Below are 26,995 nucleotides of genomic sequence, written 5' to 3'. Positions count from 1 at the left end.
CATTCTTCTACATGTTGACCTCCAGTTGAACGAGCACCATTTTCTGAAAATGCTATCTTTTTTCCATTTGATGGTTTTGGCATCTTTGTCAAAAATCAAGTGCCCATAGGTGTGTGGGATTATTTCTGGGTGTTCAATTCTGTTCCATTGGTCTATCTGTCTGTCTCTGTACCAATACCATGCAGTTTTTATCACTATTGCTCTGTAATACTGCTTGAGTTCAGGGATAGTGATTCCCCCTGAAGTCCTTTTATACTGAGGATAGTTTTAGCTATCCTGGGTTTTTTGTTATTCCAGATGAATTTGCAAATTGTTCTGTCTAACTCTTTGAAGAATTGGATTGGTATTTTGATGGGGATTGCATTGAATCTGTAGATCGCTTTGGTAAAATGGCCATTTTTACTATATTAATCCTGCCAATCCATGAGCATGGAAGATCTTTCCATCTTCTGAGGACTTCTTCAATTTCTTTCTTCAGAGTCTTGAAGTTCTTATTGTACAGATCTTTTACTTGCTTAGTTAACGTCACACCGAGGTACTTTATATTATTTGGGTCTATTATGAAGGGTGTCGTTTCCCTGATTTCTTTCTCGGCTTTTTTCTCTTTTGTGTAGAGGAAGGCTACAGATTTATTTGGGTTGATTTTATACCCAGCCACTTTGCTGAAGTTGTTTATCAGCTTTAGTAGTTCTCTGGTGGAACTTTTGGGATCACTTAAATATACTATCATATCATCTGCAAATAGTGATATTTTGACTTCTTCTTTTCCGATCTGTATCCCCTTGACCTCCTTTTGTTTTCTGATTGCTCTGGCTAGAACTTCAACAACTGTATTGAATAAGTAGGGAGAGAGTAGGCAGCCTTGTCTAGTCCCTGATTTTAGTGGTATTGCTTCAAGTTTCTCTCCATTTAGTTTAATGTTAGCAATTGGTTTGCTGTATATGGCTTTTATTATGCTTAGGTATGGGCCTTGAATTCCTATTCTTTCCAGGACTTTTATCATGAAGGGTTCCTGCGTATTCTTGCTGGCGAGAGACAGCGCGGGACAGAGTCACCACACCCGGGATAAGAACACAGAAGCCACAGATGACAATGCCAAATGGACTCCCTCCTGAAATAATGGACCCATTAAAATTGAGGTTTAGCCTAACCTTAGGCCATTCCACTCCCTGCCCATCTGCCTGAGTTTTATGTTTGCTCTGAGTAAAAGATCAGAGTGTAGCGCCAAATATCCTCATGATTGGACTTGGAAATTCAGGAAGAATGATATTGGAGAAGGGATAGCCATGTGGTTACAATGTGGTAACTAGTTTCTGACCAGGAACCTCATCCTTAGCCAATGGGGACTTCAAGGCCAGGCCTCCTGCTTGTTCCAGTGCAGGCTAAGACTTGAGGGTCAGGCCAGCTCCTGAGCCCCACACAGGGCTGCCTGCATGCCCTTGTGACTGCATTAGAGCCAGAGTGCTCTCTGCCCAATCCCCTTCTCTCCTCTTTGTCACAGCCATTGTCCCCAAGAGCACTTGTCAAATACCTTTATACATCAATCTCAATCTCAAAGTCAGGTTCCCAGAGAATCAATCCCTATAGCTGACCATGAATGAGGATTCACTGTGTGTGTGTGTGTGTGTGTATATATATAATGTTTTAGAACACAGAATGGGGATTCTTGGTGAAAGCTTCATGGACATGTATGTTTGCTAGATCTCTTTGCACTGGGATCTTTCCACATGACTTAGATATCCTTGCCATGGGGTCATTACCCGTCACCTTGCCATTTCACTTTTGTTTTTCTTTTCGATGCTACTGCTGTTTGACATAAGATCCAAGGATGAACTTCCATAATGGGTTATGTTTTCAGACTTGATTGACAGCCATGTGGCCCTCCGGTTGCTTCCTTTTGATCCTAGAGGTTGATTAATCTTTCCAGCAAGGCTTCCAGTACTTGATAGGATTGTGCTACATGCTGTCAGAGCAGAGTTACACAGAATTCACATGCTGGCCTTCCTCTGATGGTGCTTACCCTTGACTAGTCCTCAAACAGGGCAGCGTTTGGATAAAAAAACACTGCAAGCAAAGAAATCATATATGTGGGTCTACCCCTGGCTCTGTGAGAAATGAAAGAGGAATATGTCTTGGCTTACTGGAAGTCTTATCCCAAGTCTAGGGAAGGGGACTCCCAGAGATCACGAAGCCTTCTCCTCATCCATCGTAGTCTGTTTAGCCTGTGGCTTTCATGTGGTCAGTGTGATGACCTTAAAATGTTTCAGGTATTTCTGCCATGTTATGTCTGAATTATTTTTAATATTGCTGTGACCCTTTTCTAGCTTCTAGATGTAGATACATTAACTGATTAGAAGGTTTTATTTTTAAAGATTTATGTATTTATGTACATGAACACTCTGCGAGTGTGCCTGCATGTTAGAAGAGAGATTCAGACAGAAGAGGGCATTGGATCCCACTACAGATAGTTGTCGGTCACCATGTGGTTGCTGGGAATTGAACTTGGGAGCACTGGAGAAGCAGCGCTCTTAACCACCATGTCATCTCACCAGCCTGATAAAAAAGATTTTAAATTTCATTCTTTTTATGTTTGTTTGCAATCTTTCTTCTTGAGAACACTGTGATGGAATGTCCAAATGGTAATTAGTGGCAGTTGGTAGAAGGAGCCATATGTGTGATGCTGCCATATGTGTGAGGGGCTGGCAACAAGGTGCAGAGCCAAGACCATGGCCCCCTGCCCTGAGGCTTGCCTGCTGGATGTGGGCTCTCAGCCCCATCAGGATGCCTTCAGGTGAGGACAGCAGGTGGTGGCTTGCACCCTGCTGAGCCGGCCTAGGAGAGTGGCAACCACAATCACCATGCCCAAGCCTCAAGCCTGGGGCAGCTGGAAGCTCTGGAGGCGATGGCCGCGGTTAGGTCAAGGTGGGCCTGGGGGCCGCAGAAGCCGCCCGGCCTCCGCCGAGCCCTGAGAGGGGACTGACTGGCCTGAGCGGAGCCGGGAGATCCGCACCACGCGCCTCCCCGTGTCACGCCTCCCGGTGTTCCCTGCACCGGGGAGTGGGCACACGTGTCCTTCCCACCCCGCCGCACGACCGCGCCCGAGCCGGGCCTCAGGGTACGCGGAGCTCGTGGGTGAGCGCGGGGCCTGAGGGGACGGGGCACGCGTGTTATATTTGGCGCCGGCAGCAGCGCGTGTGCCTGGGCGAGTTTTCCTTCCGCAGGTGCCGGCAGCCGGGGCGCCGCCGCCCAAGCTGACTCCTCTCTCTCCCTCTCCGACCCAGGCAGGGCCCAGAGGTGATTCTGCCTGCACGATGTCCTCCTTCCTGGAGACGAGCTCTTCGCAGGCGCCACGTCGCGAACAAAGAGAGAAAAGAAAAAAATGAAAAGAAAAATCAGAAGAAGCTGACAGAGAAGGGGGCGGTAACGGCGTTGGGGGGTCACCTCGGCCACGGGAGGGCGCGCTAAGACAGTGGCGGGGTTTCCAACCGGGACTCCACCCTGCAGTTTCAAGGGAAGAAGCCGGGGCTAGTCCTGCCAGGGGACCTGGAGGCCTGGCGCCCGCGCGGACCCCTTGCCCGACCTCCGGTCTGCTCCCCAGGGACAGCAAGCCTCAAGCAGGGCGGTCTGCACCTTAAGAGCAGTATCATCAAGGTAGGTAGGAGACCCATGCCCGCCCGCGCCCCTCCTTAGGCTCCTTCTGCTCCCCTCCCCCGCCCTGGGAAAGCAGTGGCAGAAGGAGGCAATGCAAAGTGAGCCCGTTGGGTAGGGGAAGGGAGGGTTCAGGGATGTATGGAGAGCTGAAGCAGGGATTGGAAAGCCTATGGCATTGGGAAAGAGTGGAGAGGTGCTCTGGAGTGTGCATGAGAGCTGTGCTCTGACATCCCCAGAGCAACTTGGGGCTGTCACACCTCTCCAGATGACTTGGAATTAAATGGCCTGTACCTGCCAGGGCAGGACAGGCATTTCAGAGGCAGCTTAGCCTGGTGGCACACTCCCTGTAATGTTTCCATTGTATGTTAAAGGACAGGGATCATAGGAAAATATTTCCTTAAAACCTCAGGCAATGAATGATTATTTAATAGATTTCTTCTGTTCTACTTTGTAATTGGTTGCCCCTTGCAAGAAATTGTATTTGGAGGATGTAAAATACCCTCCTTCAATTACTCGGAGAAAGGGAACATAAACTGAGATTTCCTCTTTTTTAGCCTCCAAAAGCTCTGAGAGATTACAGTTCTGCATAATTTAATTCTTTCCTACCTGCTATGAGCAGGCCTCCAGATCAGCAAGTTCCTTGGGAATGGTTTTGCTTGTTTTTGTTTATTTTCCATGGTGCTGATTAGAAAGCCATGAATTGTTTTGTGAATTTTAAATTTCAAGAGGTGACACCCAGAGTTGATGGTGGTTTCCTTCAAACACTGCAGTGTAGTTGCAGCATAAAAAAAAATACTTCTTGTGACAAGAAGTGGAAAAAGAAAGTTGATGAGCTAAGAAAAGTAGAGCCTTGAGCCAGATCAACCATTTGGCTTCCTCAAATATGGAGCAAGCATGGAATGTCGCTTTTTCAGAATCGAAGGGTGTTTTTAGGATAGGGCAGTGAATACTGTGTGGTGCTAACTGTCACTTTTGTGGCTGACAACCCTTAGGAGACAGGTCAGAATGTGTCAACAGCACAGAGTTGGCACTGGTGGTGTTTGAACTCAGAAGTGCTCAGGAACTGTGAAAGTTTCTCTGTTATCATCCTGGAGCCATCTAGTGAAATAGACCACTGTGATGCTGTGTAAGAGGCCGTTGTGAGGGCTGGAGAGATGGCTCAGTGGGTAAGAACACCAAGTGTTCTTCCAGAGGTCCTGAGTTCAAATCCCAGCAACCACATGGTGGCTCATAACCATCTGTAATGAGTACTGATGCCCTCTTCTGTTGTGTCTGAAGACAGATGCATTGTCTCACATATAAATAAATAAATCTTACAAAAGAGTGTCATCTACTGCAGTTTCTATGTGGACAGGGCACAGTTTAAGGGCTTTAAGATCAAATACACTGCCTGTCTTTAAAGATCAAGTGTATCACCTAACTTTTAAACCAAGAAATGTAGTGTCTTTTTTGCTGCTTCTGTACCTTTTAATGATGTATCTTTTCTCCTATAACATCATTTGTTTCCATAATAGTTCTTTTCAAGTATATATGATCATTGATCCTATTTGCAGAGCTATTCAATATTTCTGTTTTCATTGGTTAAATATCTGTGGTGAATTTGCATTGTGATATCAGTAAAATGCTATGTGAAAATTTTAGAGAATATATGGGTTTGGGTAATTATAATAACCTTTCCCCTCAAGTGGTGGCCTGTTTACACATTAAAAAGACTGGAATGTATTACCATCCATAGCAGGATTGATAGGGAAGCACAATGGACAGCAACAGTGTTGTTCCCTTTGACAGTTTTGAGAGCCAAGAATGAAGTGTGAGTTGCCTATTTGTGTCTTACAAAATCAAGGCTTAGTGTCATTACTGTAGGAGCCCATGGAAAATATGATGAGTTTTTCAGAAATCACCAGTTAAAGAAATGGTGGTATTGCTTATATTTAACTCTGAGTTTCAAAATTATGTTTCATTTTTCTTTATTCCTTAATGAAGCTTTTTATTAAGTTTTTTATTCACCATTACACCCTTAGATACACAGTGCTAGGATCGTAGTAGGTGCTCAATAAATCACTGACCATTGGGGAGGAGGAATGATAAGAAAGTATGTATTTTCTGTAAGTTCTGTTACTTTCAGGAACAGGGGGTTTTAGGCTTACCAGTTATAGAAACAGAGAGAGCACTACCAAATTCCTTCTCTGAAGGCACAATTACTCTTATACCTAAACCACACAAAGATAGAGTAATTCAGACCTATTTGATTTATGAATATTGATGCAAAAATGCTCAATAAAATTCTTGCAAACTGAATCCAAGAACACATCCAAACAATCATCCATCATGATCAAGTAGGATTCATGAAAGGATGCATGGATGGTTTAATATACAGAAATCCATCAACGAAATTCACCATATAAACAAACTCAAAGGAAAGAAAACACATGATCACTTCATTAGATGCTGAGAAATCATTTGACAAAATTCAATACCCTTTCATTTATAAAGTCCTGGAAATATCAGGAATTCAAGGCCCATATCTAAATATAGGAAAATGCAAAATACATCAAACCAGTAGGTAACATCAAACTAAACTGAGAAAATTGAAGGAATCCCACTAAAATCAGGGACTAGACAAGGCTGCCCACTCTTTCCCTACTTTTTCAATATGGTACTTGAGGTCCTAGCCATAGCAATCAAACAATGAAAGTAGGTCAAGGGATAAAAATTAGAAGGGATGAAGTCAAAATAGTAATATTTGAAGATGATATGATAGTCTACTTAAGCAACACCAAAATTCCACCAGAGAACTACTTAACCTGATCAACAACTTCAGCAAACTGGCCGAGTATAAAATTAACTCAAACAATTCAGTAGTCTTCCTCTACTCAAAGGGTAAACAGGCTGAGAAAGAAATTAAGGAAATGACACCCTTCACAACAGTCCCAAATAATATAAAATAACTTGCTGTTACTTGAACCAAGCAAGTAAAAACCTGTATGACAAGAACTTCAAATCTCTGAAGAAATTGAAGAAGGTCTCAGAAGATGGAAAGATCTCTCATGCTCATAGATTGGCAGGATGAATATGGTAAAAAATGGCCATTTTGCAAAAAGCAATCTACACATTCAATGCCATCACCAACAATATTCCTACTCAATTCTTTATAAAGGTAGAAAGTGCAATTTGCCGTCATTTGGTATAACATAAAACCCAGGATAGCAAAACTATACTCAACAATAAAAGACCTTCTGGGGGAATCACCATCTCTGACCTCAAGCAGTATTACAGAGCAATAGTCTGTATGGTATTGGCATACAGACAGGCAGATCAGTGGAACATAATTGAAGACACAGAAAAGAACCCACACACCTATGGTCATTTGATCTTTGACAAAGGAGTTAAAACATCCAATGGAAGAAAGATAGTATTTTTAACAAATGGTGCTGATTCAACTGGAGGTCAACATGTAGAAGAATGCAAGTTGACCCATTCTTATTGCCCTGTACAAAGCTTAAGTCCAAGTGGATCAAGGGCCTCCACATCAAACCAGATACACTAAAAGTAATGGATAAAAAAGTAGGGAAGAGTCTCGAAGACAAGAGCACTAAGGAAAATTTCCTGAACAAAATACCAATGGCTTATGCTTTAAGATCAAGAATTGACAAATGGGACCTCATAAAACTGAAAAGCTTCTGTAAGGCAAAGGACAGTGTTATTAGGACAAAAAGGCAACCCACAGATTGGGAAAAAATCTTTACCAATCCTGCATCTGATGGAGGTCTTATATCCAAAGTATACACAAAACAGAAGAAGTTAGAGTACAGAGAGCCAAACACCCCTGTTAATAAATGGGGTTCACAGCTAAAGAAAACATTCTCAGCTGAGGAATATAGAATAGCTAAAAAGCACCTAAAGAAATGCTCAATATCCTTGCTCATCAGGGAAATGCAAATCAAAACAACCCTAAGAATCCACCTCACACCAGTCAGGATGTCTAAGATCAAAAACTCAGGTGACAACAGATGCTGGCGAGGATGTGGAGAAAGAGGAACAGTCGTCCATTGTTGCTGGGATGGCAAACTGGTACAAGAACTCTGGAAATCAGTCTGAACATTCCTGTAAAATTGGAAATTGCACTACCTGAGCACACAGCTATACCTGTCCTGGGCATATACCCAAAAGATACTCCCTCATACAACAACACATATAATCCACGATGTTCATAGCAGCCTTATTCATAATAGCCAGAAGCTGGAATGAACCCAGATGCCCTTCAACAGAGGAATTTATTCGAAAAATGTGGTATATATACACAATGGAGTACCACTCAGCTATCAAAAACAATGACAACGTTCAATTCATAGGCAAATGGAAAGAACTAGAAAATATCATCCACATTGAGGTAATCCTATCACAGAAAAACACACTTGGTATGCTCTTGGGAGCGATGGCCTTGAAGCCCTCCATTATTGATGTTATTATTATGGTGAGCATTAATTATGACTGGGTTCATGGAAAATCCCCAGCCAGCTGCAGAAGACTAATACAAAAGTGGTGGTAAAATGAATAATCATATGATAACGTGTGACGTTAAGATACCCAATGTCATGACCTGTAACCTTTCTGATAAACCAACATCCTGCTGACTAATAGATATGACAAACCCGTGACCTTTCTGACAACCTGTCAACACCAGCCAATTCTCTAACCACAGGAATATTGTGTCCTTAGCGTGGGTAAATGTTTCTTACTCCCCCCCCTCTCTCTGTTACCCTTTTTATGGTACAAAATCAGCCTTGGGGAAAAATAAAAGTGTCGCCTTGATTAGACTCTTGTCTTGGAGTTCTTCGTCACATCTCTTGTCCCCCATTCTCTTCCAGGTACTCAGCACCCCTCATTGACAGTATGCACTCATTGATAAGTGGATATTGACCAAAACCTCAAATTACCCAAGATGCAATCTACAGATCTCAGGAAACTCAAGAAGAAGGATGACCAAAGTGCAGATGCTCCCACTCCTTCTTAAAATGGGGAACAAAAATATCCATAGGAGGGGATATGGAGGCCAAATCTAAAGCAGAGACTGAAGGAACAGCCATTCAGAGTCTGCCCCACATGTGGCCCATATATATATACAGCCACCAAAACTAGGTAAGATTGATAAAGCTAAAAAGTGCTGACTGAAAGGGACAGAATATGCATCTCCCCTGAGAGACACATCCAGAGCATGTCAAATAAAGAGGTCAGTGCTAGCAGTAAACTACTGAACTGATAACAAGACGCCCTTTATGGGAATTAGAAGAAGGATTCAAAGAGCTGAAGGGCTTGCAACCCCATAAGAACAGCAATGCCAACCAAATAAACCACTAGCAAAAGACTATACATGGACTGACCCAGGGGTCCAACTGCATATGTAGGAGAGAATATCCTCGTTGGGGCACCTGTGGAAGGGGAAGCCCTTGTTCTTAACAAGGTTGGACCCTGAGTGCAGGGAAATGTCCAGGAAGGGGTTTCTAAGTGGCATGGATTTGGGGACCATACATATGGGAGAGGTCACGGCAGGGGGGCTTATGGACCAAAAGCTGGGAAAGGGAATAACGTTTTATTAAAACATATATATCTAGTAAAAAAACTGAAATTTAAAAAATGATACTGATACCAAAAAATAATCAAAAAATGTGAATAAGAAGGAAATTTTAGGTTTTGGAAAAAGATGAATGCCAGGTATTTAAAAAACTGTATGACCATGGTAAACACTTTAATATACTTGAGAAATTTTTTACATGTTAATGAACTGCATCTTTTTTTTAAATAGCGAATGGAAATCCAGTCCCTTCCTGGCTGTGAGGCTAGGTATCCAGATGTAGTGGAATTCATAATTTGTTGAGTCCTGAACCTTTTAGTCTGCTTCTAAGTCAGCTTATGCCAAGGAAACTAGGCCAGGGTGATATCTAAGCCATTGACCAAACTATCTGGACTAACAATTACATGTGAAATTCCACCTTGTTTAAATGGGAGGAGAGGAATAAAAGATACCTTTAAGGATTTAAAAAAGATGAAATGTACCCAAAAAAATCCAATAAAAAAGTTTAAAATAAAAATAACTTAGGAAATACAAAATACTGGGGTGCCATTCCACAATCATGATGTGTTTCTTCTGTGATAGCTTATAGGTTAATTTACTTCTCTATAACTGTTTTCTTATTTCAAAGTAAGTTATGGCATCATCTGTGGAGTGGATGGTGAGAACAAACGCTTTGCCTAACTTGAATAATCGATCCCTCCTGAGCATGTGCTTAACATTCTAAGCACAGGGAAATTTCCTGAGGGGATTAAAGAACAAAATCCAAACATAAAACAGGAACAACAACGATTTGAAAACATTCTGCACGCTGGGTATGAAGGCATGTTACAACTTTAATCAGCTTTGTAGGTATTTCTAATAAACACACAAGAAACAAAAATCCTATCACAGTCCTAGCAGTTGCATCCAACAAAGAGAGAGCTGTGAGGTAGTGCCTGCTACTTCTTTCCCCAGATATTCCTGAGCCTCAGGCCTGCACCCAGTGAGTTGGACCAAGAGCAGCCAGGTTGAAATTCCTGCTGCCATGGCAGGATTCTGCAGGAACATTTCCCTTTGACAACAAGGAACCTGTGTGGAGGAGACCTCTTGGTGAGTCCTCAAGGACTCTACATGTCCTGTTCTACAGGGAGAAGCCCTGCCAGGTCTTTGGCAAGGCCAGCCATTTGTATGGGGAAGTCTCTAGTCCTGTGGCAGAGAACGAGGAATGGCAGAAAGAATGGCAGCTCCACTGAGATCAAAGGATAACCCTTCTAGGCCTATGACCTCCTAATTAATTCATCTTTCACCCGATGCCCTATTCACATTTTCTTAATCTCATACAACTGTGATCTTGATGAGCAGCTGGGCTCTTGTTTTCTTAATCAGTTCTTTGTTGTAACAGACCTTTTTAACTTACTCCAGCCCCTGAGACTTATTCATACCTTCTGTATGCAGTAGGACCCTTGGTGGGACTGTCATCTCGAAAATAGAAGGTTCGGTAATCCAAAAGATTGGACTCCAGTTTACCTCAGGCCAGGAAAGAAGTCAGCCACCATTAGTAAAAGAGCAAGGGAAAAATTACATAGGAAAAAGAAGTGGCTTAATCAGTAGAAAAGATCCTCAACTTCTAAGGCCTGCACATCTGCACCCCTCTCTTCTGAGCTTTGTATAGTGATGTTGTATAACTCCAGATGGTAGTAAAAGGCAGAGTTCTTCCCAGCAAGGTCAGACATGATTTTCACTCTTACATCTCTGAGGTGGGCTGGCATTATAGCACACATTCATGTTGAATTATTATAACACCTATGATAAGAAGACAGAATCCATATATCACAATGCCAAATAGACTCCCTCCTGAACGTATGGACCCATTAAAATTGAGGTTCAACCTGAACTCAGACCATTCCACTCCCTTCTCGTCCTCCGGATTCTTATGTTTGCTACAAGTAAAAGATCATGTTGTAGTCCCCAATATTCTCGTGCCTAGACTTGTCTATTCACGGAGAAGGATATTGGAGAAGTGATGGTTATGTAGTTACAATGTAGTAACACAAGGTCCAGGTTGACATTTGCTCACTGATGTCCAATTTAATTGTCTTGTTATATTTGAGAAAGGGAGGATGTCCTACATAATATATAAAACAGACAGAAATTTATTCTTTTATATATGCCCTGTAGTTGATCCCTATGTTCCCAAGGAAAAGGAGTTTTTATTGCAAAAAAATAGGATTATAGACCATTGATTTTGTGAAATACATGGATATGTAAATGGAAACAATGTCGGCTTTCAAGGACTGCACAGTAAGCAAATATTTCCAGGTTTTATACACTCAGAGGTATAGAAGAAATATATTGGCCTCCAGAAAAAGGGAAAAGCTTAGAAATCGAAATACATGTCACATGTATTGTCTCGAGTAGTAGATTTACTTTTAAGAAAAATCTCCCTCCTCCTTGGTCCCTAGAGATTTGGGTGCTAAGAAAAATCTGTTCTCCAATTCAGGGTTGTAAGAAACCCTCTGCAGCAAAAGCAATGTTGACTTCTAATGAAGCAGAGAGACATATCTAGCTTTGAAATAGAGGTTGCCAAATGGTATTCCCAGTGACACATGGGAGACTGGAGGAAAGGGTCCCCACAGAAATTCATCAGTGTGGGGAGAGCTGGTTAGTAGGTAGGCCATAGAATTTTCCAGTGACATCACCAGTAAGCCGTTCACTGGACACTCTATTGTATCTAAGAGATCCCTAGAATCTTCTGTGATGTCACCAGTGTTGTGGTGACACCAACTGCCTTTGGGATATTACTTCAGTTCCCTTTGGGTTCACAAGCAGGCATGTTTCGCCAGCTGCTCAGGCTATTTCAGAAGGAAAGTGTTGATCAAGGAGAGACTGCACCAGGTCAGAGAGAAGCTGACACCCTCTCTAGTGAAACAGGAAGGAGGAAATCATTCTGGAGAAGGCTTGGTGAGTCGTGGGCAGAGTTGGGGAACATCCTCAAGGAGGTAGGTTTGAGATGTGCCTTCTAAGACTAGGCCTTACAAGCAGGAGCCTTGGGATTTTTCAAAGGCAAACCAAGAGTCAGGAGTTCCTGATCTTTAATTTGAGAGAAAGCCATAAAGTTGTAAGACTTCAGTGTCTTTTCTTGAAGCTTTTTAACTGTGAGTGTCAATGATTGGCAGGAGGAGGCACTGTGAGATTAACAATGTGACCATCCATGTTTGGGAGTTGAAGCACTTCATCCTCTAGATTACTGTAGGTTACATAAGTCTCTGATGGCGAGAACAAGGAAGGATGCACCCGTAGTCATGAATTGAGTTCTCAGACACTTTGGGCTGGACCACACTTGGTTAGAGCTTGATGGTGCTAAACATTATGAAGTCATTATGAACTCCAGGATTATCTGCACCACATCTGATATAACAATGTCACAGATGTTTATGTCTCAGTCATATTATAACTTTCAGTGCCGCGGGTTGTTTAATCGTGAGTGTGGCACGTGTATGGCTTTAGAGGTTGGGAACAGGGACATAGCTTAAGAATCAACCTTTAAGAAAGCTTTTCTGCTCTTTCACGGATTCACCCAGTCTCTACCATTTCCCCTTCCTCAACCTCCTTTTCGGATTCAGAATGATCTATTCTGCCCATTGGTTCAAATATGCAAATTCACTTGGGTTTATCTGTCTACAGGTTTTGGTAGGAAGGCATCATCCCAAAATGTCATCACTAAGGAAGAGGAGTGTCTAAAGGAACTGGAGGAACTCAAATTTGAAATCCAGAAGTGTCAATTCGAGAGGGATGAACTTTATCAAATCCTGGATCTTTATATCTATGATGAGTGGGACCACAGGTAGTCATTATGCCCAGTAACCTGTTCACTGTCTTGCGCTCTCTCTCTTCTACCTCAAGATTTACTCATAGCACGAGAAAGTTTCAACTCTCATCCTGGATTTTAAGGAGATTTGGCAGGCATTTGCTTGTGAGATGAGCTAGGTGCTGTGTGTTTAGGGTCAACCTCTTTTGTACTTGACCCTGAGCCTCTTGGATTAGCATTGGTTCTGTCAACAGCTAGAATGACCTTGTCACACTTGCTGCAACTGTGTGTGTGAATGAAATGCCTGCACGTCATCATTCTTTCCTCTGAATTTGTTCATTATACACTGATTCTATGGCACCTCCATGCATGTAGTTGGCATTCTAAATGTGTTTAGATATGGGTTGGTGTGTATATATGTGGCAGTATTTTTTTTTCTTTGTTGTTTTTTTTTTTTATTAACTTGAGTATTTCTTATATACATTTCAAGTGTTATTCCCTTTCCCGGTTTCCGGGCAAACATCCCCCTCCCCCCTCCCCTTCCTTATGGGTGTTCCCCTCCCAACCCTCCCCCCATTGCCGCCCTCCCCCCATAGTCTAGTTCACTGGGGGTTCAGTCTTAGCAGGACCCAGGGCTTCCCCTTCCACTGGTGCTCTTACTAGGATATTCATTGCTACCTATGGGGTCAGAGTCCAGGGTCAGTCCATGTATAGTCTTTAGGTAGTGGCTTAGTCCCTGGAAGCTCTGGTTGCTTGGCATTGTTGTACATATGGGGACTCGAGCCCCTTCAAGCTCTTCCAGTTCTTTCTCTGATTCCTTCAACGGGGGTCCTATTCTCAGTTCAGTGGTTTGCTGCTGGCATTCGCCTCTGTATTTGCTGTATTCTGGCTGTGTCTCTCAGGAGCAATCTACATCCGGCTCCTGTCGGTCTGCACTTCTTTGCTTCATCCATCTTGTCTAATTGGGTGGCTCTATATGTATGGGCCTCATGTGGGGCAGGCTCTGAATGGGTGTTCCTTCAGTCTCTGTTTTAATCTTTGCCTCTCCCTTCCCTGCCAAGGGTATTCTTTTTCCTCATTTAAAGAAGGAGTGAAGCATTCACATTTTGATCATCCGTCTTGAGTTTCCTTTGTTCTAGGGATCGAGGGTAATTCAAGCATTTGGGCTAATAGCCACTTATCAATGAGTGCATACCATGTATGTCTTTCTGTGATTGGGTTAGCTCACTCAGGATGATATGTTCCAGTTCCAACCATTTGCCTATGAATTTCATAAACTCGTTGTTTTTGATAGCTGAGTAATATTCCATTGTGTAGATGTACCACATTTTCTGTATCCATTCCTCTGTTGAAGGGCATCTGGGTTCTTTCCAGTTTCTGGCTATTATAAATAAGGCTGCGATGAACATAGTGGAGCACGTGTCTCTTTTATATGTTGAGGCATCTTTTGGGTATATGCCCAAGAGAGGTATAGCTGGATCCTCAGGCAGTTCAATGTCCAATTTTCGGAGGAACCTCCAGACTGATTTCCAGAACGGTTTTACCAGTCTGCAATCCCACCAACAATGGAGGAGTGTTCCTCTTTCTCCACATCCTCGCCAGCATCTGCTGTCACCTGAGTTTTTGATCTTAGCCATTCTCACTGGTGTGAGGTGAAATCTCAGGGTTGTTTTGATTTGCATTTCCCTGATGACTAAAGATGTTGAACATTTCTTTAGGTGTTTCTCAGCCATTCGGCATTCCTCAGCTGTGAATTCTTTGTTTAGCTCTGAACCCCATTTTTTAATAGGGTTATTTGTTTCCCTGCGGTCTAACTTCTTGAGTTCTTTGTATATTTTGGATACAAGGCCTCTATCTGTTGTAGGATTGGTAAAGATCTTTTCCCAATCTGTTGGTTGCCGTTTTGTCCTAACCACAGTGTCCTTTGCCTTACAGAAGCTTTGCAGTTTTATGAGATCCCATTTGTCTATTCTTGATCTTAGAGCATAAGCCATTGGTGTTTTGTTCAGGAAAATTTTTCCAGTGCCCGTGTGTTCCAGATGCTTCCCTAGTTTTTCTTCTATTAGTTTGAGTGTGTCTGGTTTGATGTGGAGGTCCTTGATCCACTTGGACTTAAGCTTTGTACAGGGTGATAAAGATGGATCGATCTGCATTCTTCTACATGTTGCCCTCCAGTTGAACCAGCACCATTTGCTGAAAATGCTATCTTTTTTCCATTGGATGGTTTTGGCTCCTTTGTCAAAAATCAAGTGACCATAGGTGTGTGGGTTCATTTCTGGGTCTTCAATTCTATTCCATTGGTCTATCTGTCTGTCTCTGTACCAATACCATGCAGTTTTTATCACTATTGCTCTGTAATACTGCTTGAGTTCAGGGATAGTGATTCCCCCTGAAGTCCTTTTATTGTTGAGGATAGCTTAAGCTATCCTGGGTTTTTTGTTATTCCAGATGAATTTGCAAATTGTTCTGTCTAACTCTTTGAAGAATTGGATTGGTATTTTGATGGGGATTGCATTGAATCTGTAGATTGCTTTTGGTAAAATGGCCATTTTTACTATATTAATCCTGCCAATCCATGAGCATGGGAGATCTTTCCATCTTCTGAGGTCTTCTTCAATTTCTTTCCTCAGTGTCTTGAAGTTCTTATTGTACAGATCTTTTACTTGCTTGGTTAAAGTCACACCGAGGTACTTTATATTATTTGGGTCTATTATGAAGGGTGTCGTTTCCCTAATTTCTTTCTCGGCTTGTTTCTCTTTTGTATAGAGGAAGGCAACTGATTTATTTGAGTTAATTTTATACCCAGCCACTTTGCTGAAGTTGTTTATCAGCTTTAGTAGTTCTCTGGTGGAACTTTTGGGATCACTTAAATATACTATCATATCATCTGCAAATAGTGATATTTTGACCTCTTCTTTTCCGATCTGTATCCCCTTGATCTCCTTTTGTTGTCTGATTGCTCTGGCTAGAACTTCAAGAACTATATTGAATAAGTAGGGAGAGAGTGGGCAGCCTTGTCTAGTCCCTGATTTTAGTGGGATTGCTTCAAGTTTCTCTCCATTTAGTTTAATGTTAGCAACTGGTTTGCTGTATATGGCTTTTACTATGTTTAGGTATGGGCCTTGAATACCTATTCTTTCCAGGACTTTTATCATGAAGGGGTGTTGAATTTTGTCAAATGCTTTCTCAGCATCTAATGAAATGATCATGTGGTTCTGTTCTTTCAGTTTGTTTATATGATGGATCACGTTGATGGTTTTCCTTATATTAAACCATCCCTGCATGCCTGGGATGAAGCCTACTTGATCATGGTGGATGATTGTTTTGATGTGCTCTTGAATTCGGTTTGCCAGAATTTTATTGAGTATTTTTGCGTCGATATTCATAAGGGAAATTGGTCTGAAGTTCTCTTTCTTTGTTGGGTCTTTGTGTGGTTTAGGTATAAGAGTAATTGTGGCTTCATAGAAGGAATTCGGTAGGGCTCCATCTGTTTCAATTTTGTGGAATAGTTTGGGTAATATTGGTATAAGGTCTTCTATGAAGGTTTGATAGAATTCTGCACTAAACCCGTCTGGACCTGGGCTCTTTTTGGTTGGGAGACCTTTAATGACTGCTTCTATTTCCTTAGGAGTTATGGGGTTGTTTAACTGGTTTATCTGTTCCTGATTTAACTTCGATACCTGGTATCTGTCTAGGAAATTGTCCATTTCCTGAAGATTTTCAAGTTTTGTTGAATATAGGTTTTTATAGTAAGATCTGATGATTTTTTGAATTTCCTCTGAATCTGTAGTTATGTCTCCCTTTTCATTTCTGATTTTGTTAATTTGGGCGCACTCTCTGTGTCCTCTCGTTAGTCTGGCTAAGGGTTTATCTATCTTGTTGATTTTCTCAAAGAACCAACTTTTGGTTCTGTTGATTCTTTCTATGGTCCTTTTTGTTTCTACTTGGTTGATTTCAGCTCTGAGTTTGATTATTTCCTGCCTTCTACTCCTCCTGGGTGTATTTGCTTCTTTTTGTTCTAGAGCTTTTAGGTGTGCTGTCAAGCTGCTGACATATGCTCTTTCCTGTTTCTTTCTGCAGGCACTCAGCGCTATGAGTTTTCCTCTTAGCACAGCTTTCATTGTGTCCCATAAGTTTGGGTATGTTGTACCTTCATTTTCATTAAATTCTAAAAAGTTTTTAATTTCTTTCTTTATTTCTTCCTTGACCAGGTTATCATTGAGTAGAGCATTGTTCAATTTCCACGTATATGTGGGCATTCTTCCCTTATTGTTATTGAAGACCAGTTTTAGGCCGTGGTGGTCCGATAGCACGCATGGGATTATTTCTATCTTTCTGTACCTGTTGAGGCCCGTTTTTTGACCAATTATATGGTCAATTTTGGAGAAAGTACCATGAGGAGCTGAGAAGAAGGTATATCCTTTTGCTTTAGGATAGAATGTTCTATAAATATCCGTTAAGTCCATTTGGCTCATGACTTCTCTTAGTCTGTCTACATCTCTGTTTAATTTCTGTTTCCATGATCTGTCCATTGATGAGAGTGGGGTGTTGAAATCTCCCACTATTATTGTGTGAGGTGCAATGTGTGTTTTGAGCTTTAGTAAGGTTTCTTTTACATATGTAGGTGCCCTTGTATTTGGGGCATAGATATTTAGGATTGAGACTTCATCTTGGTGGATTTTTCCTTTGATGAATATGAAGTGTCCTTCCTTATCTTTTTTGATGACTTTTAGTTGAAAATTGATTTTATTTGATATTAGAATGGCTACTCCAGCTTTCTTCTTCTGACCATTTGCTTGGAAAATTGTTTTCCAGCCTTTCACTCTGAGGTAATGTCTGTCTTTGTCTCTGAGGTGTGTTTCCTGTAGGCAGCAGAATGCAGGGTCCTCGTTGCGTATCCAGTTTGTTAATCTCTGTCTTTTTATTGGGGAGTTGAGGCCATTGATATTGAGAGAGATTAAGGAATAGTGATTATTGCTTCCCGTTATATTCATATTTGGAAGTGAGGTTATGATTGTGTGCTTTCATTCTCTTTGTTTTGTTGCCAAGATGATTAGTTTCTTGCTTCTAGGGTATAGCTTGCCTCCTTATGTTGGGCTTTACCCTTTATTATCCTTTGTAGTGCTGGATTTGTAGAAAGATATTGTGTAAATTTGGTTTTGTCATGGAATATCTTGGTTTCTCCATCTATGTTAATTGAGAGTTTTGCAGGATACAGTAACCTGGGCTGGCATTTGTGTTCTCTTAGGGTCTGTATGACATCTGTCCAGGATCTTCTGGCCTTCATAGTTTCTGGCTAAAAGTCTGGTGTGATTCTGATAGGTCTCCCTTTATATGTTACTTGACCTTTTTCCCTTACTGCTTTTAATATTCTTTCTTTATTTTGTGCGTTTGGTGTTTTGACAATTATGTGACGGGAGGTGTTTCTTTTCTGGTCCAATATATTTGGAGTTCTGTAGGCTTCTTGTATGCCTATGGGTATCTCTTTTTTTAGGTTAGGGAAGTTTTCTTCTATGATTTTGTTGAAGATATTTACTGGTCCTTTGAGCTGGGAGTCTTCACTCTCTTCTATACCTATTATCCTTAGGTTTGATCTTCTCATTGAGTCCTGGATTTCCTGTATGTTTTGGACCAGTAGCTTTTTCCACTTTACATTATCTTTGACAGTTGAGTCAATGATTTCTATGGAATCTTCTGCTCCCGAGATTCTCTCTTCCATCTCTTGAATTCTGTTGGTGAAGCTTGTATCTACAGCTCCTTGTCTTTTCTTTTGATTTTCTATGTCCAGGGTTGTTTCCATGTGTTCTTTCTTGATTGCTTCTATTTCCATTTTTAATTCCTTCAACTGTTTGATTGTGTTTTCCTGGAATTCTTTCAGGGATTTTTGCGATTCCTCTCTGTAGGCTTCTACTTGTTCTCTAAGGGAGTTCTTTATGTCTTTCTTGAAGTCCTCCAGCATCATGATCAAATATGATTTTGAAACTAGGTCTTGCTTTTCTGGTGTGTTTGGATATTCCGTGTTTGCTTTGGTGGGAGAATTGGGCTCCGATGATGCCATGTAGTCTTGGTTTCTGTTGCTTGGGTTCCTGTGCTTGCCTCTCGCCATCAGATTATCTCTAGTGTTACTTTGTTCTGCTATTTCTGACTGTGGCTAGACTGTCCTATAACCTGTGTGTCAGGAGTGCTGTAGACCTGTTTTCCTGTTTTCTTTCAGCCAGTTATGGGGACAGAGTGTTCTGCTTTCGGGCGTGTAGTTTTTCCTCTCTACAGGTCTTCAGCTGTTCCTGTGGGCCTGTGTCTTGAGTTCACCAGGCAGGTTTCTTGCAGGGGAAAAATTGGTCCTACCTGTGGTTCCAAGGCTCAAGTTTGCTCGTGGGGTACTGCCTAAGTCCTCTCTGCTGTGGCAGCAACCGGGAAAATCTGTGCCGCTCCTTCCGGGAGCCTCCGTGCACCAGGGTTCCAGATGGCGTTTGGTGTTTTCCTCTGGCGCCTGGATGTGCACAGAGTGCAGTCTCTTCTGGTTTCCCAGGCGTGTCCGCCTCTCTGAAGGTTCAGCTCTCCCTCCCTCGGGATTTGGGTGCAGAGAACTGTTTATCCGGTCTGTTTCCTTCAGGTTCCGGCAGTGTCTCAGGCGCAGGGGTCCTGCCGCTCCCGGGCCCTCCCCTACGGGAACCCAGAGGCCTTATACAGTTGCCTCTTGGGCCAGGGATGTGGGCAGGGGTGGGCAGTGTTGGTGGTCTCCTCCGCTCTGCAGCCTCAGGAGTGCCCACCTGATCAGGCAGTGAGGTCTCTCTCCCACGGGGTTTGGGAGCAGAGAGCTGCTGCGGTCCGGGATCCGCCGGTGTGGCTGTGGCAGTATTTGTTGGTGGTTTACTCTGGATCAGGACGTCTGGGACCTTTGATTGGGTCTGAGGATTTGTTTGATCAACAGTTTGCAGGTCATGATAGTGATGAGTACATGGAGGCCCACACTGATCAACACAGCACTTTGCTCCTTCTGTATACCTTGGTGGCACACAGGACTCTCCTGAGGGGAGGAGGTGCTATAAATCCTCTTCCCTGTCAAACATAGTTATGCCCTCTGGGAATTCATGTAACGATAGAAACCAAGGATTGAGTATACCTGCTTTCAAAACAAGAGAAATGTCATCACAGCTTTCTCTTGGGCCCAAAGCTGTGGCACAGACTGGAGGAATCTTCTTCCTGAACTAGTCAATTCCATCATGCTCACCTGGCCAGCTCTTGAAGGTCAGGTCCCTCCAACTGGTACCGTGACACTGTTTTCCTGTGCCCAGGATAATAAACTTAACCAGTACAAATACTTTGAAGGAGCAAGTATGTGGAACATACTGAGTTTAAGTAATAGAGAGAACAGTCTGATTTTACCTAATTTGTTTCACCTGCTTTGATCTTTAGTTTTTTTATTTTTTTAACTATCCACGGATTGTTTATTGTGACCTAGAAATGGTCACTGTGGTCTTGACAGTTGTTATTCCCAAACAGGCATCTCTCAGGCTCTGCCCCCTCCTATATAGTGAGTCTTTGCAGAACCATATCTCTCAGGATTCCAAGGAGTCCTTATTTCAAAACAAATGTTTGCTTATTTACATAGAAATATTTTCTGTGGATTGAGTCTCACTGTTGGGTTTTGGTCTGGTTTTTGAGTTTGCCATTTTATTCCCTTCCACCATTCCTTGAATTTGAAATTTTTTATTATATATTTTTATTTACATTTCACCTAATTCTGAAATCATGAGTTCAAAACATTATTTGTTCCTTTGGCCATGACCTAACCCAGGCTGCATGTCGAATTGCCAGTCCTTCAATCTGAACATGAGATGAGAATGATGGCTATGCAAATGATGACCAACTCAATAAGTGATGCCATGGACAGGTACAAGGAGCTCATACAAGTGAACAGTTCCTACCGGTGAGTTGCTGACAGAGATGAGAACCCAGCACTAGGCAGGGAATGCTTCTGTCCTGTATGACTTTGAACCAAAGTCAGGGCTCTGGTTCTGTAGTGTCTGACTCTTAACAAGAAGGCTGCCTCCTGGCAAGGGTCTTAGATTTGTAGCTCTTGGACTCAGTTGTCGTACATGTGAGGGGTGTAGAAGACCCTCCAATTGTTATTTTCCCAGTTAAAGTTCCTCTAGATAGAAAAGGTTTGCACCATGATGGGAGTATCAATCAACTCTGAATCTCTAGGACTCTGACAGGAGATTTAAAGATCTGTGATCCATGAGAAACACATGGAAAGAGTCTATAGCTATTTGGTCTTCAACTACCCCTCAGAGGGGCTTTCCCCACAACGTGAAGATGGTTTCACCATACCATGGACATACGAGCTCCCTTATGGACCATCTCTTCTTCCTTGATTTATATAAACCGTCTTACTGTCAGGATTTTCAGAAGTACTTTGATTCATGTGGAATGTGGGTTCTGGATTTGACCTCCTCTAATTGGTGCTAACCTGCATAGTGTGGCTCTATTCTGGGGATTTCTGAGGATGAGGACCCTTGAAGGGATGATTGTACTTGCAGGAGTGACAGGCAAATAGAAGCTGGCTGGGTTTTACCATTTTTTGTTTGTGGTTCAGCATCAGGCACTCCCAGCTCCTGCGTGAACAAGCTCAATTGAAGAACAATATACAGATTTTGCTGAATGAGAAGAGAGAACTGCTGGTGGAGCAGACTGAACTGCCAGCATCCTCTGTGGAGACAAAGAGGCTCTGTGAAGAGGCCGGAATGAACATCTGTGCCCCCAGTGCCACGCAACAGCAGGTAGGGTTAGGCCTCAGGGTCAGGTTGTCCTCAGGTCTTACCATAAACATAGACAAACCAATGTAACTGTCTATTGACTGATCCATGTCCTGACCTAGGTCTCATCCAAGTGTACATTCATGTGATTGTTTACAAGGCTTTCTGTGGAGATAGCCCCTTTTCAAGAAACTGCATGTTTCGAAAGCAAATGCTCCTGCTCTTCGAGAATCTGCAGTTCATTAAGGGAGATAGGTTGATCACACAGCACAGCACTACATGCCATTATGGATGGAGGGTGCTATGTGGGAGCCCCTCTTTAGACTAGAGCAGGGCTTTGAGGGATGAAGCAAAAGCCCAGAGCCCATTTTCTTTACAGGGATGGTGTGAGACTCAGGAAGTAAGTAGTTTTCAAGGAGGAGAGCCTGGTGGAAATGCCAAAGAAATGGTTCTCATTGTCATTTGTGGTGGCTTTTGTTCTTCCTCCCCTCATGTCCCTGTATATGAAGATGGTGACTTCATGCTTCATAGATCTTGGGTAACTACAGAGCCTGTGTATCAGCATGTCAGTCCTGTCTTATTTGAGTGCTCCTGGAGACTTAGTCCTTTAAGCCTAGGTCTCTCAACAAACATGAAGCTTCCTGTTTTGTGCTGGCCAGCAGTCTTTGCATCATTCGTCCAGTTCCAAGATGAGCCCCCTCTCTTATTTGTCTCAACACATACTTAAACCATTCAGCTATTTTAAAAATAAGGATTAGATTTCTTCACTTTACCTGAACAGAGTTATCCCCCAGGAAGATTCTGGATTGTCTTATTGGCTTCACCATGATATTGCATGGAATCCTAGAGTACAACCCTCTGCTGACATTGCTTTGCTGACTATATCATGGGCACTGCATTCTTTCAGGATAGATACCCTCTCAATATTGTACACAGTGCTGCATTTCAGAAAATTCACTGTATGTTATTTATTTAGCCTTTTTCTGACTGACATTGAGGTTGTTTTAATATCACAGGAACTCTAATGTGATGAAATGTTCCTGGGAACTGACCATGAGTCACTGTCTTCTCTGATGCTTCCAAAGTCTTCTATGAAGGAAACAGGGTAGTTTTAGTGAGGGGCCTATGATGAGTCAGCATAGAGCTTGATGGAGTCTTTTCCTAGAAATCTCTCTTGGGGATTTGATGATGTGTTGTTTAGGCTATCTGTTCAGAACATGTAACTTACTTGTCGGACCAGCAAGCATCTGCATAGAAAGGTTTCCTGAAGTGGAAATGAGTACAGGCCAGGGCAGCACATCTTGCTTGTGTCTAAGAGACTTGTACACAGCATTGTTCCCACTAATTCCTCACTCAACAGGAAATGTGCTGCATAAGAGCAAAGTTTTCATTTGTGCATGCAAGTGTGTATCTGTGTGTCTGTGTTTGTGTGTGTGTTTGTGTGTGTGTGTGTGTGGTGTGTGTGGGTATATGTGTGTGTGTGTTTTTGCAGTAGTGAACGTATGTTTCCCTCTATTTCCAAGTTTCATGAGAAAAGTACTCTAAGCATACACTTTACATCCATGAAACATGAAATAGAGCTGCCCAGTCATTTGGCATCTCCATTTAGCTCTGTACAGCAAAAGGACACTTAAATTACTAATTTATTCTTTCCAAAAATTTCAGAATGAATTATCTTGTGAAGTCTGGGGGAGGAGTGGAAATCTGTTCAAGTGAGTCATGTTTCACAGGGGTAACAAATGATACAGGCCTAGAGCTTGCAGGTCCATTTTTGTTATGGTGTAGAAGCAGGACAATAAAATCCTTTAGAAATGCAACCCCCAAAAAGAGGACACAAAAACAACTGTAAAGTTAGATTTTCAAGTGATTAGGGGCAAAACTACTGATCTGCATTGAAATCCTTTGGAGCACATCAAAGGAATGGAGTACTGGGAGGTAAGGGCAAGGCTTCTCTAGAAAAATTCATGAGTTTATTCTGCTTCTCTGTTCTTTGTGAATTGTGAAAGCCCACTGGAAGGTTATGTCACTCACTGTGTCTTCTCCAAGGTTGCTTTCCACATTGCCTGCTACCATTTCTTTCGAGCTACCTTGGCACACTACAACTTCCCCATGGAGTTTGGCTTGGATTTTATTCATTGAGAATTTGAGTTGCTTGGAATTGTATCGTCATCCAGAAAAAATCCCATAGCTATGCTGTGGTGCAAGAACAGGGCAGTTTCAGGAACCCCTTTAGGTGCACAGATAATCCAAAGCGCTCCTCTATGTTATCTGTGTAGCATTCTGCAAGTGCTGTCGATCAACATCATTTTCTCTCAGTTAATTTCAGCCTCAATGGGTTAGGAGAAATGATGAGCTTCAAATGGGTCTGACAGTGTAAGAACAGGTAGCCCTATGAGAAGCCATGTTCAGAAAGTGGAACAGAAGTTTTAGTTAACCCAGTGATTCCACAACAAGGAGTAGGTATTGCCATTGCAACTAGGGAGCATCAATGTTGTAGTGGTCCCAGAGTAACCTTGAAGGAGAATCTATCCAGACGTCCATCATCCAAGGAGTAAAAGTGTACCATACGATGGAGCCCTTCCATAGATTCTGATTCAGTGTGAGATAATCCATGCAAGCTTTTACTTACTTATTCAAATTATCTGTGGAACAATCACATTACGGGGAGAAAATTTGTTGATTTGGATCCTGGTTATGGAGATTTCCTATGATTCTAGCTTTGGGCATGAAGTCACTCAGGCTATGGTAAAGACAGCTCCGATTAGAAGAAGTTGCACACTTTGGGGAAAGTCTGAAAGAGTGAACAAGAACAAGAGTCTAGTCCACCACCAACATATGATCCTTTGCTGAGCAACAAGACAGCTCTACACAGCCTTTGGGACTTGCTAAGCCAGATTGTTAATGGGGAAAGAACCCTGAGTCTATGACGGTTTATGGGAGGACAGCACATCACTGACTGAGCTGTCTATAGGCTCTGGCCACTATGTACATATCCCACTCAACATTTGTTTTTATGCCTCCAGCGAATCCTGGGGAATCTTTACATTAAGCATTAATGTTCAGGTAGGAACATAGGCTGGAAGAGGCCATTTGAATATCCTTCCCTATATAAATATCCTTTTTGGGTGGATGACCACCCCACCTGGATTTCAGACTCAGGCAGTTAAAGAGCTACTCAGAGTATTGTTCTGGTACAGTTCATGTGAATTTTGCCCATGAAACAATATATATATGATCCTCTGGATTTCTTGCTATGTTCTACTCCTTTCTTCCTGTGATCTCTCCGGAAAGATCTGAGGACATTTTCTCTTCTGTCCTCTCACAATCTGCCTTGCACTAGCCATAGACTTACAGGGGTGCTGTTCTGTTTCTACATCACAATCACCTTTAATGTCCATGTGTACGCTGGGAAGATTTGCATGGAGCACATTCTCAGTGATTACAAGATCTGTGCGGTGAGCATGAATTTGAAGTGAGATGGCTTCTCTGTGTATTTGCAGATACAGTGGTTACAAATGGAAACTAGACGGGTTCCTTCAGTGCTGACATAATCAGAAATTTCACCTCAATTCTGGGCATGTTCTCCAGAAGGAATCCACATGGTATTCTATGTTGCTCATACCTCTCTTGAACTCAGATTCAGACATAGCTACAATGTTATTATTCAATGTCATATACCTGGACCAGTGGGAAAAATGCTCATTTTTCTCTTAATCCCAGTACAGTGCATAGTCCACAGTTCAAATTCTAGCAGTTTGAAAGGTGAGATATAAATCCAAGCGCAGGTACTCTACTACACTTGGGAATGCAGGGACTGACCTCAGCTGACAGGTCATGCTGGATTATCCAACTGAATAGAGCTGATGTAAGAGGGAGAGCTGAATTGACAACCACTCACTAAATCTTTATTCCCTTGCTCTGCTAGGTCTGAAATTCTCCAGCAGAAACTCGAACATGACACAGTCCAGGACAAGATCTCCCTTGGAGAGAAGAACTACAGGAGGAGAACTAAGTGTGCAGAGCAAATACACCACTATAACATCTCATCTGTAATGTCCATAGCAATTGTGGACTGCATTTTCCTCCTTTAGTTTGATTTCTTTGGATTGAATACGCTGTATTTTCACCTCAGCTCTCTCCAACAAGTGTGCACTTTTGGAGGGACTCAGAGAAGTGCTGATGCACATCAATCAAGAGCTGCTGTTCATCCAGAAAGACCGTGCACGTGTAAATTTGTACTTGTCCTGATGGGTCACCCAGAAGAGTTTCATGGAGATTAGTTCACAATATTGGAAAGACTTTGTGACAAAGTCTGTAATATCATTTATACTCAGTGTTGGATGGCTTTTTCCTTAATACCCCCACTCCAACAAAACAGACCTACTTCCACTCCTCTTGAAAAGATTATTACCATCACTAACTGCTTGTCTACTATGTCTCCAAGGCAAGCCACAGGCTATAAGTCTATTCTGCAAAAGGAGCAGCAAAAAATGCTTAGTGCAATTCCTCTATTTAAAGTTTGGTTAATTTTTAATTGTTTTGGTTATTTGGTTTTCCTTCTATTCATTTGAAGATTTGTTATTTATCTGTTGTTGTTTTGTTCATTTGCTTTTCTATTTTGATAAGGATATAGACTGTATATATAGACTACCTGCATCTGGTTACTATCCAGTAAATTGGATGTATTCTGGTGAATAAAGGGGTAATCTCAAACTCTTCACTCTTAAGAACCTTCTTTATTGATCATTAGTGTCAACATCTGAAGTCCCACAGCTATCAGGGAGGGATGGATCTCTGCTTTCTCATGGGGACTGGGCATCAAATCACTTCCCAGTCAGACTGAGATTCACAGGCATTTATACAGTCACTGTGCACTGTGTTTCCAACTCTGAATTTCAACTTCATCATGCATACATTACCCACTGTGTATGCTTGCTGTCAAATATATAGTTACCTGTAAATTATACTCTGTCGATGAGAGTTTTGACCAAATTAATAGGATAAACATTAATTTTTCTGTAATACCTCCCAGGACATATAAACATGGTATAAGGGAGTTTAAAGCCATCGGGAACCCTGCACCCAAATCCTGGGGCAGAAAATGCTGAACACCCTGGAATGCAGATAATCCTGAGACCACAGGAAAGAAAGCCACTTCTGACCAGCTCTTCCCACATCTCTGGCCCAATATTAATCTGCATGGTGCCTCTGGAAACAGGAATAGAG

At 42.2% G+C, this 26,995-nt stretch overlaps 1 protein-coding gene across 2 annotated transcripts; it reads left to right on the top strand.

The window, feature by feature from the left end:
• Positions 1–11,622: 11,622 nt before the first annotated feature.
• LOC134480330 (uncharacterized) lies at positions 11,623–26,482 on the top strand. 2 transcript variants are annotated; one of them, XM_063267875.1, is made up of 5 exons: positions 11,625–12,163; positions 12,887–13,046; positions 20,809–20,940; positions 21,610–21,793; positions 25,695–26,482. In XM_063267875.1, exons 1-5 carry the CDS (start codon positions 12,034–12,036, stop codon positions 25,698–25,700), a joined length of 612 nt encoding a protein of 203 aa, XP_063123945.1. In that variant the 5' UTR covers positions 11,625–12,033; the 3' UTR covers positions 25,701–26,482. The 2 variants fall into 2 exon arrangements, with proteins under 2 accessions (XP_063123944.1, XP_063123945.1); XM_063267874.1 differs by lacking the exon at positions 25,695–26,482 and having other exon boundaries at positions 11,623–12,163; positions 21,610–24,327.
• The last annotated feature ends 513 nt before the right edge of the window (positions 26,483–26,995 follow it).

The sequence above is a fragment of the Rattus norvegicus genome, chromosome 9 (genome assembly GCF_036323735.1).
Source record: "Rattus norvegicus strain BN/NHsdMcwi chromosome 9, GRCr8, whole genome shotgun sequence".
Taxonomy (NCBI): domain Eukaryota; kingdom Metazoa; phylum Chordata; class Mammalia; order Rodentia; family Muridae; genus Rattus; species Rattus norvegicus.
This window is presented reverse-complemented; position numbering and strand designations above follow the sequence as displayed.